The sequence below is a fragment of the Orbicella franksi genome, chromosome 1 (genome assembly GCF_964199315.1).
Source record: "Orbicella franksi chromosome 1, jaOrbFran1.1, whole genome shotgun sequence".
NCBI classification, from domain to species: Eukaryota; Metazoa; Cnidaria; class Anthozoa; order Scleractinia; family Merulinidae; genus Orbicella; species Orbicella franksi.
The window spans coordinates 24,692,440-24,706,381 of NC_138145.1; the positions used below are offsets into that span (position 1 = coordinate 24,692,440).

General features: G+C 39.9%; 1 protein-coding gene and 1 pseudogene across 2 annotated transcripts in view; one reads left to right on the forward strand and one right to left on the reverse strand.

Annotated features, from left to right (window-relative positions):
• LOC145498131 (exocyst complex component 5-like) overlaps positions 1 to 13,942 on the reverse strand; it is a 29,843-nt gene that overhangs the window by 3,557 nt on the left and 12,344 nt on the right. Inside the window, exons 14-20 of one of the 2 annotated variants that reach the window (XM_081478023.1) lie at positions 13,582 to 13,705; positions 13,019 to 13,105; positions 12,279 to 12,387; positions 10,729 to 10,885; positions 9,963 to 10,021; positions 9,703 to 9,804; positions 9,205 to 9,251 (exon numbers count right to left, since the gene is read on the reverse strand). In XM_081478023.1, coding sequence (XP_081334149.1) covers positions 9,205 to 9,251; positions 9,703 to 9,804; positions 9,963 to 10,021; positions 10,729 to 10,885; positions 12,279 to 12,387; positions 13,019 to 13,105; positions 13,582 to 13,705 — 685 coding nt within the window. Of the gene's footprint in view, positions 1 to 8,025; positions 9,252 to 9,702; positions 9,805 to 9,962; positions 10,022 to 10,728; positions 10,886 to 12,278; positions 12,388 to 13,018; positions 13,106 to 13,581; positions 13,706 to 13,942 lie in introns of those variants that run through there. The other variant, XM_081478016.1, reaches the window with a different exon arrangement.
• LOC145483880 (melanocortin receptor 5-like) lies at positions 1,464 to 4,438 on the forward strand (annotated as a pseudogene).

Below are 13,942 nucleotides of genomic sequence, written 5' to 3' on the forward strand. Positions count from 1 at the left end.
CTAGAGATGAAACATATTGGTGAACTTGCAATTACTGGTGTATTATTAAAAGCTGTTAAAACAAGCCGGGTTTGTACCATGCAAGGTCGCGCTTAACTCACAAAAGTGTGGGCTTTTTTAGTTGGCTTTTTTTGCACACATATCACAAAGATATACGTCCAGAGTAGCTAGGGTGGCAAAATTGCAGCAGATCATGGAGTGGTAAAGGCTAAGGGTTCTTGGGTCACGGAGGACACTCCTGCCCAACAAATCATAGAGTACTCTCCCCCCTCCCCCCCCCCCCCCCCCCTTCCCTCACACCCAGATCTTGATGTTGATCTGCCTGCTGGAAAAATTTGTATGTATTCAAGTCGTACGAGCTCACAAACGTTTTTCATTGCATTTCATTCAAGGTTATAGGTAAGGTTTCTTATGAGACCGCACTTTTTTTCCAATGTGGAACCGCTTGTCTCTATATATATTACACGTAAAATACATCAAAATAAGTAGACCCTTTTGCAAGCATTTTCAGTGTTGATCCGACAAATCTGTCGACCATAAATATGTGTTCCAACAATATTAATAACAGCTTTATTGAAGTGTCAATGTATTTAGTATTAACTAATAATTGGGGACAAGCTCACAGGGGGTTTCTTTCCCTCTGTTATCTTTTCAATCAGGAAGCAAAAATGTAAACAAAAGACGGGGTAAAAACCATTTAAGCTTATCAAAATCAAGTATTTGGGAGTTTCTTTCCAAGTTTATGTACATTTCACATCCCACTTAGAGTTCAGATCAATGTACTAAAATAAACAAGACAAGTACAGAGAACACAACTTTAATCGAAACTTAACTCGATGCCGGTTGAACATGGACAACTCAACATGAAAAACTTAAGTGTTTAAACTGCAAAGCGGCGCGGTGAACGAAGGTCCTGCTTGATTGAATGTTGGATCTCACAGCAGATCTAATCAGCCAAACTTGATAATACGATAATACGTCACTACTGCAAGGCTGACACAACGTCGTAGAGTTAAAACAATATTTCGGCTGGCCTCAGTTTTAGATGTTACTAAATTAAAAAATGAAATTACAATATAATACAATGATGTCGATGTTTGTCTTGCATTCAATAGCTGTTTCGTTCATTAAAAGTTGTTCGTTTCGCTCATATAAGCTCATTAAGGTCGAGGAATAAGACACATTCTCATCAAAGTTTACCACATTAGCTTTTCAGGTCACTTTCCTGCAAACAAGTGCACATCTCCTGGTCATTTTGAACGCCTGGACGACTCAAATGCTCCTGAAATTCAGCCTTCAAGTTGGCCATAGTACTAATTCGAACATTCGAAGTCAACTCCACTTCAATTTAGCGAAACACCTAATATTAATAGCCGTGTAAACGCTACAAAATCATCAACATTCGGGCTGGCACGATGCACGCATTGAGTATATGGGAAAAATTAACGCCTGGAGAAGCCTGGGTGGAGTGTGGGGGTATTCAGCGGACACACTTTTATGCAAGAATACGTTGTGTAAGTGATCCCGTAAAATTAAAGGACATTTCACATGCACATACGTAACAGGACATACCTTTCCGCGTAAAATGTAAATATGGCGGACAAAGTGGACGAGGAATATCTCCGTCTGCATTTGCATGATTATAGAAAGGAAAATGGCTATGTCTTTGGTTTTTTCGAGGGCGATCTTAAAAAATTTCTCGAAGAATATATCTCATCGAATTCAAGCTGCTTTGTTCTGTCAGATCGCCATAGTAAGGAATCTTACTTGCAGGAGGAATGGGAATTTGTGAGAGATTTGCCGAGATGATGACGGAGAAGACTGGGTGGGCTGGGACGGGTGCGCCCAATATTTCCATGCGAACTGCCTCGGTGTCAGTCATTCCAAAGTCCTCTCACAGCCATTCTTCTTTTGCCCTCATTGGCAACCATTTTTATAGTTTATTGCATTATAAACTAGCCCCAGATTATTTGTCTTAAACAAGATTTTTGTTTTGAAACGAGTCTTAACTCCATTTGTAAATTCTTGAGCCTCTTCCCAGTTGTTTTGAACACGGCATAGCGTTATATCGATTCCATGTCAGTAAACCTGAAAGTAAAAATAAGAAAATACTCTTCTTTTTTCTTTGCCGTTAAATTAATTAAACCTCAGCCAGCTGCCACAGTGATGGAACAACGTACTTCAGTATGCCTCGGAAAAAGGCCACGTTTGTCCGCTTTATATCAATGCAGAACTCGGAATGCTACCATTCGATTGTAATGAATTTTTGCCGGACGACCCGCGCGCAATGGCGTAATTGTAACTTATGTACAGAAGAGGGGAAAAAGAATTGAGTATTATAAATTCGCAAACAGAGGTCAACATGATACCAGGTGTGCAACATTGAGCGAAAGCACACTTTTGAAAGTTTTAAGCGTGTGAACGGTACTTAAATATTCAGTGACGCTTACACAACATATTTTCTATTTAAAAGCATGCCCGCTGAATACCCCCACACTCCGCCCGGGCGTTAATTTTTCCCGGTCTCGTTCGGGCCCACTAATTACGAGCGGTGTCTACACCTGAGTGAGTGGGTGAGTGAGTGAGTGAGTGAGTGAGTGGGTGAGTGGGTGAGTGGGTGAGTGGGTGAGTGGGTGAGTGGGTGAGTGGGTGAGTGGGTGAGTGGATGAGTGGGTGAGTGGGTGAGTGGGTGAGTGGGTGAGTGGGTGAGTGGGTGAGTGAGTGAGTGAGTGAGTGACCATTTGCATATCGGAGTCCCCGCAACAAACACGTTTCTACGCTTCGCGTATCCACGTGTTTTATGTAGCTTCCATCAGAAAATTGAAAACGTCTAATAATGTACACTCGTCCGCTGCTATTTGGCGGGCCTCTGTTTCTAATCAGTTTCTACCAAAAAGAACAACCAACCTAGAATTTTCGCTAGCTCTCCATTTCAACTGATAAAAAGTTTAGAAAACGATAAATAAGGGCGATATTTAAAAGTCTTTTGATACAAACAACAATTTGCACCTGTTTAAATGCCACCAAGTCTGTAAGTAAAAACAATGGCTGGCCTTATTGCATCCGGTAACAAATATGTAAAATCATCCGCCTAACCACAAGCAGTTCAGTCAAGTCTTTACAGCTTAAAGCGCTGCCTACTCAAGAACCAACTACTAACTAAAGAAAACGATGGCGAACATAACTGCCAACGATGGAAACTACGCGAGATCTGCAGGGTCAGTAGATGGCCTGTATGTATTTCTCGCAGCCCTGAATATTTTTCTCTCTATAACAGCATCATTAACCAATGCATTGATCCTAATCGCTCTTCATAAAGTGACTTCTATTTATCCTCCAACGAGACTCTTGTTTCGATGTTTGGCAGTCACCGATCTTTGCGTTGGCCTTATTTCACAACCACTGTTCGCTATATATCTGTTTTCCCAGATAAAAGATCTAGACATTAACTGGGATGTTATGATCTCCATCTCCGATGCTTCAGTTGTTGTTTTTGTCGCAGTATCGATATTGTCCTCAACGGCAATAAGTGTGGACAGACTTCTCGCTCTGATGATGGGGCTGAGATACAGACATGTTATAACATTAAGACGAGTACGAGCGCTCATAATTTGTGTTTGGATGCTAAGTTGCGCAATAGCTGCAGGGTTGCTGTTTGGGGAAGACAAAATTCACTCCATTAGTTTAAATGTGTTCTTGGTTTTGATAATTCTTTGTATGCTGACCTCAATCATCTCTTACACCAAGATCTCAGACTCCGCCATCGTCAAATTCATTTACAAGAAAACCCACAACAAGGACAATCACCAAACAGAGGAGAAATTCCACTGAATATAGCGCGATACAAGAAGACGGTTTCCAGCATAGCATGGGTGCATTTGGCATTACTTATTTGTTATCTTCCCTTTTCTGTTGTCAATATTTTATCATTTCATGATATATTACATGTAGACAGCGCTTCAGACGTAACATTTTCTTTTCTCTTCTTAAACTCATCTCTGAACCCGATACTTTACTGTTGGAAAATCAAAGACGTGAGGCAAGCAGTGAAGGACACAATTAAATTCAACTGTTGTGCATCATCCTAGACCTTATTAAGATGTCGCTTGAGTTGTTAGTTGAGACCAATCTCTGCTGATGGGCTAAGACATCTGGGAAACCGGGTAACAGAATGTCCGTGTATAGAATCGAAATAAAGGAAGAATGCATGTTAAAATGGTGAAACTTTGAAGTAAAACTAAGGGCTATCGGCAAAAAGTAATTCGTGAAAATAAAATTCGATTGTCGACGGCTCCCAAATGACCTGCACTCAACGTACTTAGCAATCTAGCAAGGAAAATTTCTATTTTTAAAACGACACGAATGCTATTTGTACATGTAAAAGTACGGTAAACGCTCAGCTAGCAGAAGAAAATGATCACTGAAATAAAATGTCTCGTCCTGGTTTATTCACATTTTGTTCTTATTTCTTTAATCCTAAAAATTACAATTTCCTCGATTGTGATTGGTTTAAAACTCCTACTTTCCACTAATTCACTTGCCAAGTTGTTATCGGACAGTTTGTATTAGACAATTTGTTATCGGACAGTTCAATAAGCCAATCACATTCAAAGTTGTAGTTACGTGCGTGCGTGCGCGCGCGCGCTTGCTTTTGTGTTTTGGCGCCTAATTGCCGGTAAGAGGTGCGGTGGCCTTAGAACGTTTACATCTCCTTTGTATGTATTTTGATGCAAATTTTCCCTTTCTTTCATAACTTAGCTATTCTTCTTTTCTCGGAAATTGCAATTTTTATGATTAATTGGTAATAAGACTTCGTGTCGCCCAATTCGGTCTGTAATCATACTCGTGATAAAGAAATCTAACTCCCTCTGCGCGGTCGTCCGATTTTGTTATCACTCTTATGATAACCGACCGAATTGGACTCCACTCATTCCTATTACCATTACAAATAATCACTGATGGGTTTGAAGCAAGAGGTATTATAACTTCCTGCTGCTGCGCGGTCGTCCGATTTTGTTATCACTCTTATGATAACCGAACGACTGAATTGGACTCCACTCATTCCTATTACCATTACAAATAATCACTGATGGGTTTGAAGCAAGAGGTATTATAACTTCCTGCTGCTGCGCGGTCGTCCGATTTTGTTATCACTCTTATGATAACCGACCGAATTGGACTCCACTCATTCCTATTACCATTACAAATAATCACTGATGGGTTTGAAGCAAGAGGTATTATAACTTCCTGCTGCTGCGCGGTCGTCCGATTTTGTTATCACTCTTATGATAACCGAACGACTGAATTGGACTCCACTCATTCCTATTACCATTACAAATAATCACTGATGGGTTTGAAGCATGAGGTATTATAACTTCCTCTCATCTGTTTGTCAAACCGGTTGTTGCCTGGAATGTTTGGACTTTTTCAAACACCGACCTCCTAACGTTGAGACTATCATTCCCAATGTATTCCTACGATGTCTTTTTTTTTAATTTTCACGGGAAAAACTAACATTTTGAGTAATCATGTGTAAATATACAAAATATGCTTGTATACATAAAACAATAGCTTTCATCAGAAAATTGAAAAGGTCTAAGAATGCACGTGATTTCCCTTATCAGTTTGTCAACCCACATGTTAGCTGTTGTACCGAGCTGTGAATGTTTCAGAACTTCAACAAATGCCGCCTTCCTAACTTTCAAATTTTCTTTCCCAGCGTATTCCTACGATGTCGTTTTATTAATTTTCATGGGAAAAACTAACATTTTGAGTAATCATGCATAAATATACAACATATGCTTACATACATAAAACATTAGCTTCCATCAGAAAATTGACAACGCCTTAAAATGCACGTGATTTCCCTTATCAGTTTGTCAAACCAGACGTTAGCTGTTATATCGTGCTGTGAATGTTTCAGAACTTCAACAAATGCCGCCTTCCTGACGTTAAAACTTTCTTTCCCAGTGTATTCCTACGATGTCGTTTTAGCAGTCTTCACGGGGAAAAAAACTAACATGTCAGTGAAGAAGTAAAACAAAGGCCTAACAAGGGCTCGGATCATGTCTAAATAAATAAAACAAGAAAACATTAACTGACATTTTCTGTAGCTTCCATCCTGAGAAAATAAAAATCTCTCTGAAAGCACACACGTAAATAGACCACTTTCGTGTTTCCTCTTGCCTATCTGTCAAAACGAATCTTCGTGCGAAACCATTCATATGGAAATGCGTTCCGCCTAAAGGTTCATTTTCATGCGAATCAAACTCATTTTCATATGAAAGGTTTTGCACGGGGGCTGCTTTTGGAACAGAGGCACCAGGTAACTCGGAAATGATCTATTGAACTATATGTTCTCCACACTATTGCATAGAATTCACTTTCCCTTCGAAATTACTAGCTTTATTTATTAGATGTACTGGAACATCCAGCGGTTGAGTCTGCATAAATCCGCCAAATAGTGCTGAAATATACAACCACCTCGTAGGCTGTTTGCAAGCAGTTTTTGACAGTTTAAAATTTACATCAAACATTTCCAAATACCAAAACCCAGCCAACTGCTAAAGAAACCTTCAATTTATCACAAGCCAACAAGTACAACATTTCATTGTTTCGTTCTGTTCTAGGCCTTTCCACAAATATCAAGTAAAATTGTCTAAACATCTTTCCGGTGATTCTGCAAAAAATTCTAAATATCACAAAGCTTTTTCTGAATATCTTGAAAACCCTTTAACTATCTCTTATTTTGGTTTTAAAAACAAACTGATTTTGAAGTAATATATCAAACGTGAAAGACCGTGTTTGACCACATTTCCAAACACCGAGAAGAGAGTTGAAAATTTTTGACGAACTTCGAGGTGTTTGAAAATGTGGTCAAACACTGTTTTGGGTACTTGATATATCTTCACAATCGACTCAATCGAAACAAAGTAGTGGCAATAATTATGTAGTCACCCTAAAATCCCACGCAAGTGCAGGAACGATTATTTGCTACTTTAGAAACTATCCAAATAATTCTTAATTTGAAGAGTGTCCATATTAACAAGTAATTTACGCATTTCAGTGCGCAATGTTACAGACTTCAAGATATTTTGGGCCTGTTTCTCGAAGGTCCAGAAAAGTTTTCGCACCCGGAAAGCCATAGCAATATGTTAAATCCTATGATAAGAGCGCTGTTTTATCCATATATTCTTAATATGAACAAGGGTTCTCTTCATATAAGGAGTTTCAGACGTATACACCTCTCTGTTTTTAGATACAGATTAACTAAAATTGGCTTTTCGGGCCTGAAAAATTTCCGGGGCTTTCGAGAAACGGGCCCCTGAACGGTTTTTTTTTTTTTTTTTTGTAATTTTTATTTTTTTTCAACATTTTGGGTTATAATACATACAATACAACACAAGACATAACACTAGTTACAATACTTACAATACGTCATAACTACAATAGATTACATACAACAAATTATAATTACTAATCGTAGCCTAATTATACCTAAAGAATATACAATGCGTTGTTTACAATAGTGCAGCTACCCAAATACAGAGAAAAAAAAAAAAGAAAGTAAGTTAGTGACATGCTGAGAAGGAGAAATTACAAATTAAGCTCAACTATTATTAAGAGATGGCATTAGTTTTTCCCACTTTTTGTAATGTTTATAAAGTTGGTTATTTTTGGTAGCTATTTTTTTTTCAATGTAATAAACGGTTTTTGTCTTTGCTAAAAATATTGTTAATGTTGGTTTAATTTTATTTAATTTACAACGGTTTAATTTACTACGTTTACATGAACGGTTGACTTCGAGGACGATTATATGTTATTGATGGGTGGAACAATGAGTCCAATCCGTTGAAAATAATTGGAAGACAAAAATTTCAAGGACTACCAAAGACTCGGCCTGCGGCCAAGTCCAATTTTGGTAGTCTTCTCATCCAATTAACTCCAAATTGGACAATACGTAGTCCTGTTACATATACTAAAACCACAAAGGAGAAGGCAAGTTCTTTTTTTTGGGGGGAGGGGGGGGGGGTAACTGACAGCCCTTCCTATTTTCTTGCAAAAGGCTAAGAGCTGACCATGAAGAACAAATGGCAAACATAGCTGCTGAAGATGTAACTCAGAACATATTCAAGCACGATCGATTACAGTTACTAGGCATATTACCGGCAACCCTAGCCCAGGTTGTATTTCTCGCAGCCCTGAACACTTTTCTCTCCTTAACAGCATCACTGAGCAATACTTGGTTCTAATCGCTCTTCATAAAGTGACATCTATCTATCTTCCAACAAAACTTTTCTTTCGATGTCTTAAACCAAGGATAATAGAATGGGTTATCCTCCCTTCAGTGTTACAGTTATGTTAATAGCCTACGGGGAAATAACTGAAAGAGCGCCAGAAATGGCTTATTTGCAGTCTGCAATCTCCGTTCTTTACTCTAACTCCTCTCTAAATTCTATTCTATACCGCTGAAAGATAAGTGAAGTGAGACAAGCTGTGAGGGAAACGATCAGTGAAGTAGCTGGCGAAATGAAAGAAGGTAAGAGGGACTGATGAACAGAATGCGTGGTACCGCACAGTGTGTTCACTTTATCAAGCCGGCTTTCTTATTCTGCCCGGGCTTAATAAATCGGCAAGAGAAGATTCCTAGCATAGCAAGTTTGTCAAGAATTGACGAGGTGTTAAAAATCCCTCTTATTAAAAAAAGTATAATTCTTTGCGGTGATGTGGTGACCCTTGATAGCATGAAGTTCAAATTCAAATTTCGTTTCACGTTGCTTATAGCCTTATTAACCAGTTCCTTCTGGTAATAAAATAGTTTATTCTCGTTACCTACATCTTGACATTCTATTGAAATTGTAAAGAGAAATCAAATGTTGATCCCTTTTAGAGTACAATGATTCAAAGCCTAGTCCGCAGACGTCCTCTCTTTGGTGACTGCACAAAGAAACTGGGAACGAATTTATCAACCTGTGACGTCACATAATGACGTCAGGATTCAGCGAGAAGGAATTAGAAGCCCCTAAAAAATTGACTAAATTATTCGTTTCCACGTTTCAGTCTCCCCTGTTACCGGATGAAGTGAGCCTTGGTTCACTTGTATCATTGAATAATGAGCAGGTCCACTGATTTGAACAGGATCAGTGAAGAAATCAATTTTAGTTTCACATGAAGTGTTTAGCAAGTTTGGCAGTTCTGTAGTCGACTCGAAGTTGTACAAACTGTTGAAGAACAGCTTTGTCCAGCATTGCCTAAGAGACACAATAGGATAAACTTCAGTGAGACATACCCGCACGGACTAGCATTTCCAACCCAGGCGCGCCAACGGATTGCCAACTCTACATTGCAGTATTGGTTCTGCCGAGAATGTGGCAGTATATCTAATACTTTATCTTTTACAGTAAAACTATCTGGAACTTAATCATTGTCCCTTATTATATTTTTTCAGTCACATACTATCGGCTTTCTCGAACTCCCGACATCTCGAACTATTTTTCGTTTCCCTTAAGAGTTCGAGATAGCGGCGTTCAACTGTAGTTCATGCGGACTTTTGTTACAACGTGTTTATATTTATAAGCAGGGAAAAGATGTTAAGGAGTCTTTAGAACAAAGAGATTTGACAACAAAATAATGACATAGTGTTGCAGCAATGCGGGCGAAAACCAACAACGCGCACGTACATGCGCGCATATACAAACGTACCAACTGCTCCTCTGAACAAACTTGCTTGAGGTTTTCAGGTTGAACGACCAATAAGTTCGTCAGTGAGTACAACTTGTCGAATAATTTTACTAGCAGCGGGATCTGAAAAACGAGGAATAATTCTCATTTAGAGTATATCATTTAAGTGATGAGAACAATTTTCGAGCTCTACTGATCATTCCGCGTGGTGCCTCCTAGTCATCAGAATTTGTCGATTATTCGGGATCCTAGAGAAAGTTCGATCCTAAATAAACTAGTACCTTGAACGCCTTAACACAGCTTCTGTACTCACTGATGTCACAGATTGCCACCATTCCTCCTATAATCAAAAAGCAACAACACTGTTCAAAAGTCTCCCATGACGAAATGTTTGTAGATTGTTGGAATTCAGTTATTCTCATCTTTAGTCCTACAACACCGTGTAACTGGTCAAAGGATGTTATCTAGTCTTTTCTTTATCTTTTTAGAGAACTTAAGTAATAACGACGGTGACGGTGAGGACCACACCTTTTATAGAATATGTAGTTACTGTAATGACAGTGTTCTGTTGTGACTAAAAATACGAAATACTAGCCGTTGTAGTTCACGTTCTCCAAAGTATGCAGAATTTGTTCGATTGTTATTCTGCATAACGCGTCTGTCCATTTGATGAGCTTTCTGGTTGGTGAGTTTCTCGTTACTATTGCCGTCGTGGTTTGTTACACCCTTTTTGGGACGTCACGCAACGGAGCTTCCCCGTAGAGACCAGCGTTAGGTCAGTGACCATTAATACAACGTACCTACTGTTCCTCATGCAGTCGGAGTAAAAAGACACGTTCCTTCCAGGAGGGGGGGAGAGGGGGTGGGAGCTATCTTAGCAGGGGCAATTCTTCCCCCGTGAAACACGAGAGTGTGGACCCCAAAACCTCCACACTAGTCACAGACTATTGTCCTCACAAGCAGACACGCTGGGTTCCCACCTAGAAATTACAGAAACAAAAGAAAAAAGCAACAAGGAGACGAGACGGTAAAACGAATACTGCTAACCTATTGACGTGTACTGAAACTGTTGTAGATGTTCAAACAACTGACGGTGAAATCGCGTGCCGAACTCCGTCAGAACCGATTCCAAGTTCTTTCCATCCAGTGAGCCCTGGATAGATGTCAACTGAGAGTAAACGAAATCACAGGTCTTGGCACACGCCTGCAATCACAGAATAACACAAAGCGATTTACTCATACCTACTTACTATTCTGTATCAATTGAATTCCTACAGGCAGAGGGGCGCACCGCAACCGAAATGCGGCAGTCCTAGCAAAAAAGGCTCTTTCCGCATCCGGATCTCGACTTCTTTACAGTATAAGATTACAATGTCTCGTGATGTATTGTTTCTGTCGTCTAGCTACAATATGTCAGCGACAGAGGTGTCTAACACACCGTAAATAGCCATACATTTCTCAACCGACTGTCTATTCGAATTAATTCTGTTCATATTTCTGCTACAAAACAGGGAGCCCTCACATCCGTTCAGAATATGAATAAAAGATCAACCTACCTTTATCGCGCGTGTTTTGTGTTTTGTGGCGGCCATTTTAAATTTTAAATAAGCGGTCTACAAGTGCGAGGTCAGCTCCGAGCAGGCTCCGAGCGATTTCCGTAATTTCGGTCCCAGACCTCGCACTAGCAGACCGCGCGCGTTTTAAAAAAATTAAAATGGTCGCCACAAAACACAAAACAGACCGAGAAAGGTAGGTTGATCTTTTATTCATATTCTAAACGGATGTGAGGGTTCCCTGTCCTGCAGTGATTGTATCGCAGGAGTTCGCAGGAGAACCCTTTCCGAAATCGCTCGCCATCTTTTAAAGTAAATACTGCGAATAGATTTGTGAGTGAAATATTGAAGGGTGCCGATAACCGAACAGTAGATAAAAGTCGTCTACAGACATTACCGCAACTTCATTTAAAAAAAGCGGGATTCGTGAAGTCGAGTTATCCCATACCTCATCTTTCTTCGCGACAGGTGCATAGCTAAACCCGATTATGAGTACGTGTGTTATCTGCGACGGCGAAAAAAGAAAGCCCTTCTTTCAGTCATCTAGGGCGTTCATACGAAAGCCCGACCAGTAAAACGTCTAAGCAGAAGAACATGATAATAGAGTTGTTTGCGTAGTCAGGGAAAAGCGTAACGATCTCATACATGAAGGATGACATATGTCAGTACACAAGAACAACAGCACTTAACATTAACTTACACACCTTTCCGAGCATACTACTACACCTAAAACTGAACTACAGAGCGGTTTTTCAATTGAGTGTCGAAATTAATCAGGAAATTACTTTGGTTCTAGTTTTGGTTTCACTACGGTTTGAGATTGGCTGAGTACTGACTCTAACTGGTAAGTAATTGGCTTGGTTTTGGTTTTGGTTTGATGACACTCAATTGAAAACTTCTCTATCCGACCAAAACCACCATGCTGTCGTGTAACATCACCGTGTGGCTGGAAAAGACAAAAACTTCTCACTTATTGTGTGGCTGAACAATATGTAATTTTTTTCTATAAATGCTTTCTTTCAAGTTCCAAGATAAATCCATTACCATTGTCCGTTCCACGAGTCCTACTCCGTGTTCCTCGGGTCTGAAGTCGGATTTCTTCTGCTCTGTTGACATAATATTCTTTATCCAGCCTGTCATTGAAGTGAGTATCCTGCAGAGGAGAATCCGCACAAATCACAACACTACACTGACCAGTATCTAAATTCTCCTCACAAAATAAACACATCATCAAGAAGGCAGGTGATAAGAATATAGAATATCATCAACTATAGGCACTGTCTTCATCTACTGGTCTCTTAATTCTAACATGCGTAAAGATTATGTGTAACAGCACCCACTTTGTGTACCTACCGCACCTAAATTCGCAATTAGCCAACCACAGGCCTTGTAAACTGTTCAGATTTCGTTCGATATCAAGACACTAAACTCATATGGCTGGATTTTTGGCCAAATTTGAGTAGTAATCGAGCCTTTTTAGTACGCTTCGTATGCATATCAGGCTCGTATGATCTCGCCAAGGGTTTTTTGTCTTGCCAGCGTCTCGTCAAAATACGAAACACAGCTGGATCAAACTAGCACGGTAGACCGTGGAAGCGTACTCTGCTACCCCGCTTGGCTTTAAACACGCTGCTGGTATGCCATGAAATTTTGCCACAATTTCCTCAATGTACACAATTCCCTTCAGCAAAATAATTGTCTACCAAGGTTCATAATCCAAGCAGTGGGTAACACTGGCAAGCTTGCGGAGAAGAGATGCACGCTTTATTATCAAGACTGCTTACCGGTCTATACCGGAGTCCAGTTTACTTTCCATCATACCCATCACCTCTTTCTTTTTCCGGACACAGTCTGCATACACGGGTGAAGACCTGTGGTGAGATAACAAGTTAAACTAGTATGAAATACCTGGAGTCTAAACTTGGGTAGCCTGCGAGCAGGCTCAAGTTAGAGTACAAGCGCGCGCGGCGTAGCCGAGTGCGCAAAATCGAGCGGTTCGGACATCCGTAAGTTCCAGTTCAAATACAAAATCTAATCCCTGATCGACAGGGATGGTTTTTCAATATTTGATTACCTGAAATACCACCTCTAGTAGGCTTAATACCTTCAATTATTTCTTCGTGTAATATTCCGTCACGATTCAGAATTTGTTCTTTGTTCAAAGAAAAAGAAGAAATAAAGGAAGGTTGGGATTTAACTTATGCGGTTACGAAAGTCTGATCGTTCCACAGTGTGGTAGATCGTCTTAGAAAACGGTCAGATCAGGTGAAAACACCAGCTAATATTTCCAGCCAGAAGCATATAATGGGTCATATGCTTCTGGTCCAGCAGTTAATATGATACTTACGCTACTAGTCCTATGACACAGTCCGTGAAATGTTTCTCCAGCAAATGAAAGATAGCATTCGCTTGTTCCGATACTTTAAAAAACAGACTCTCTGGGGGAGATTTAGGTTCTGCTGGCGGTATTGCTATCAAATAAAAACAGTCTTTGTTAGGAAAAAGGAAATTACGAAACTGAACGAAACAAGACGTTCTAGAAAAGCCAGGTGTTCACCAGTGTTGGTGAAAATGGTGGTTCAACTTTCAAATTAAAAATGGTGGTGTTCTAGCCAAATCATAGGGGCACTAGCAATCACTAGCAAGACATCGAGCATATTTTATTGACGGAAACCTTACTATAATGGTCTAATTTTGTTAAAAACAAG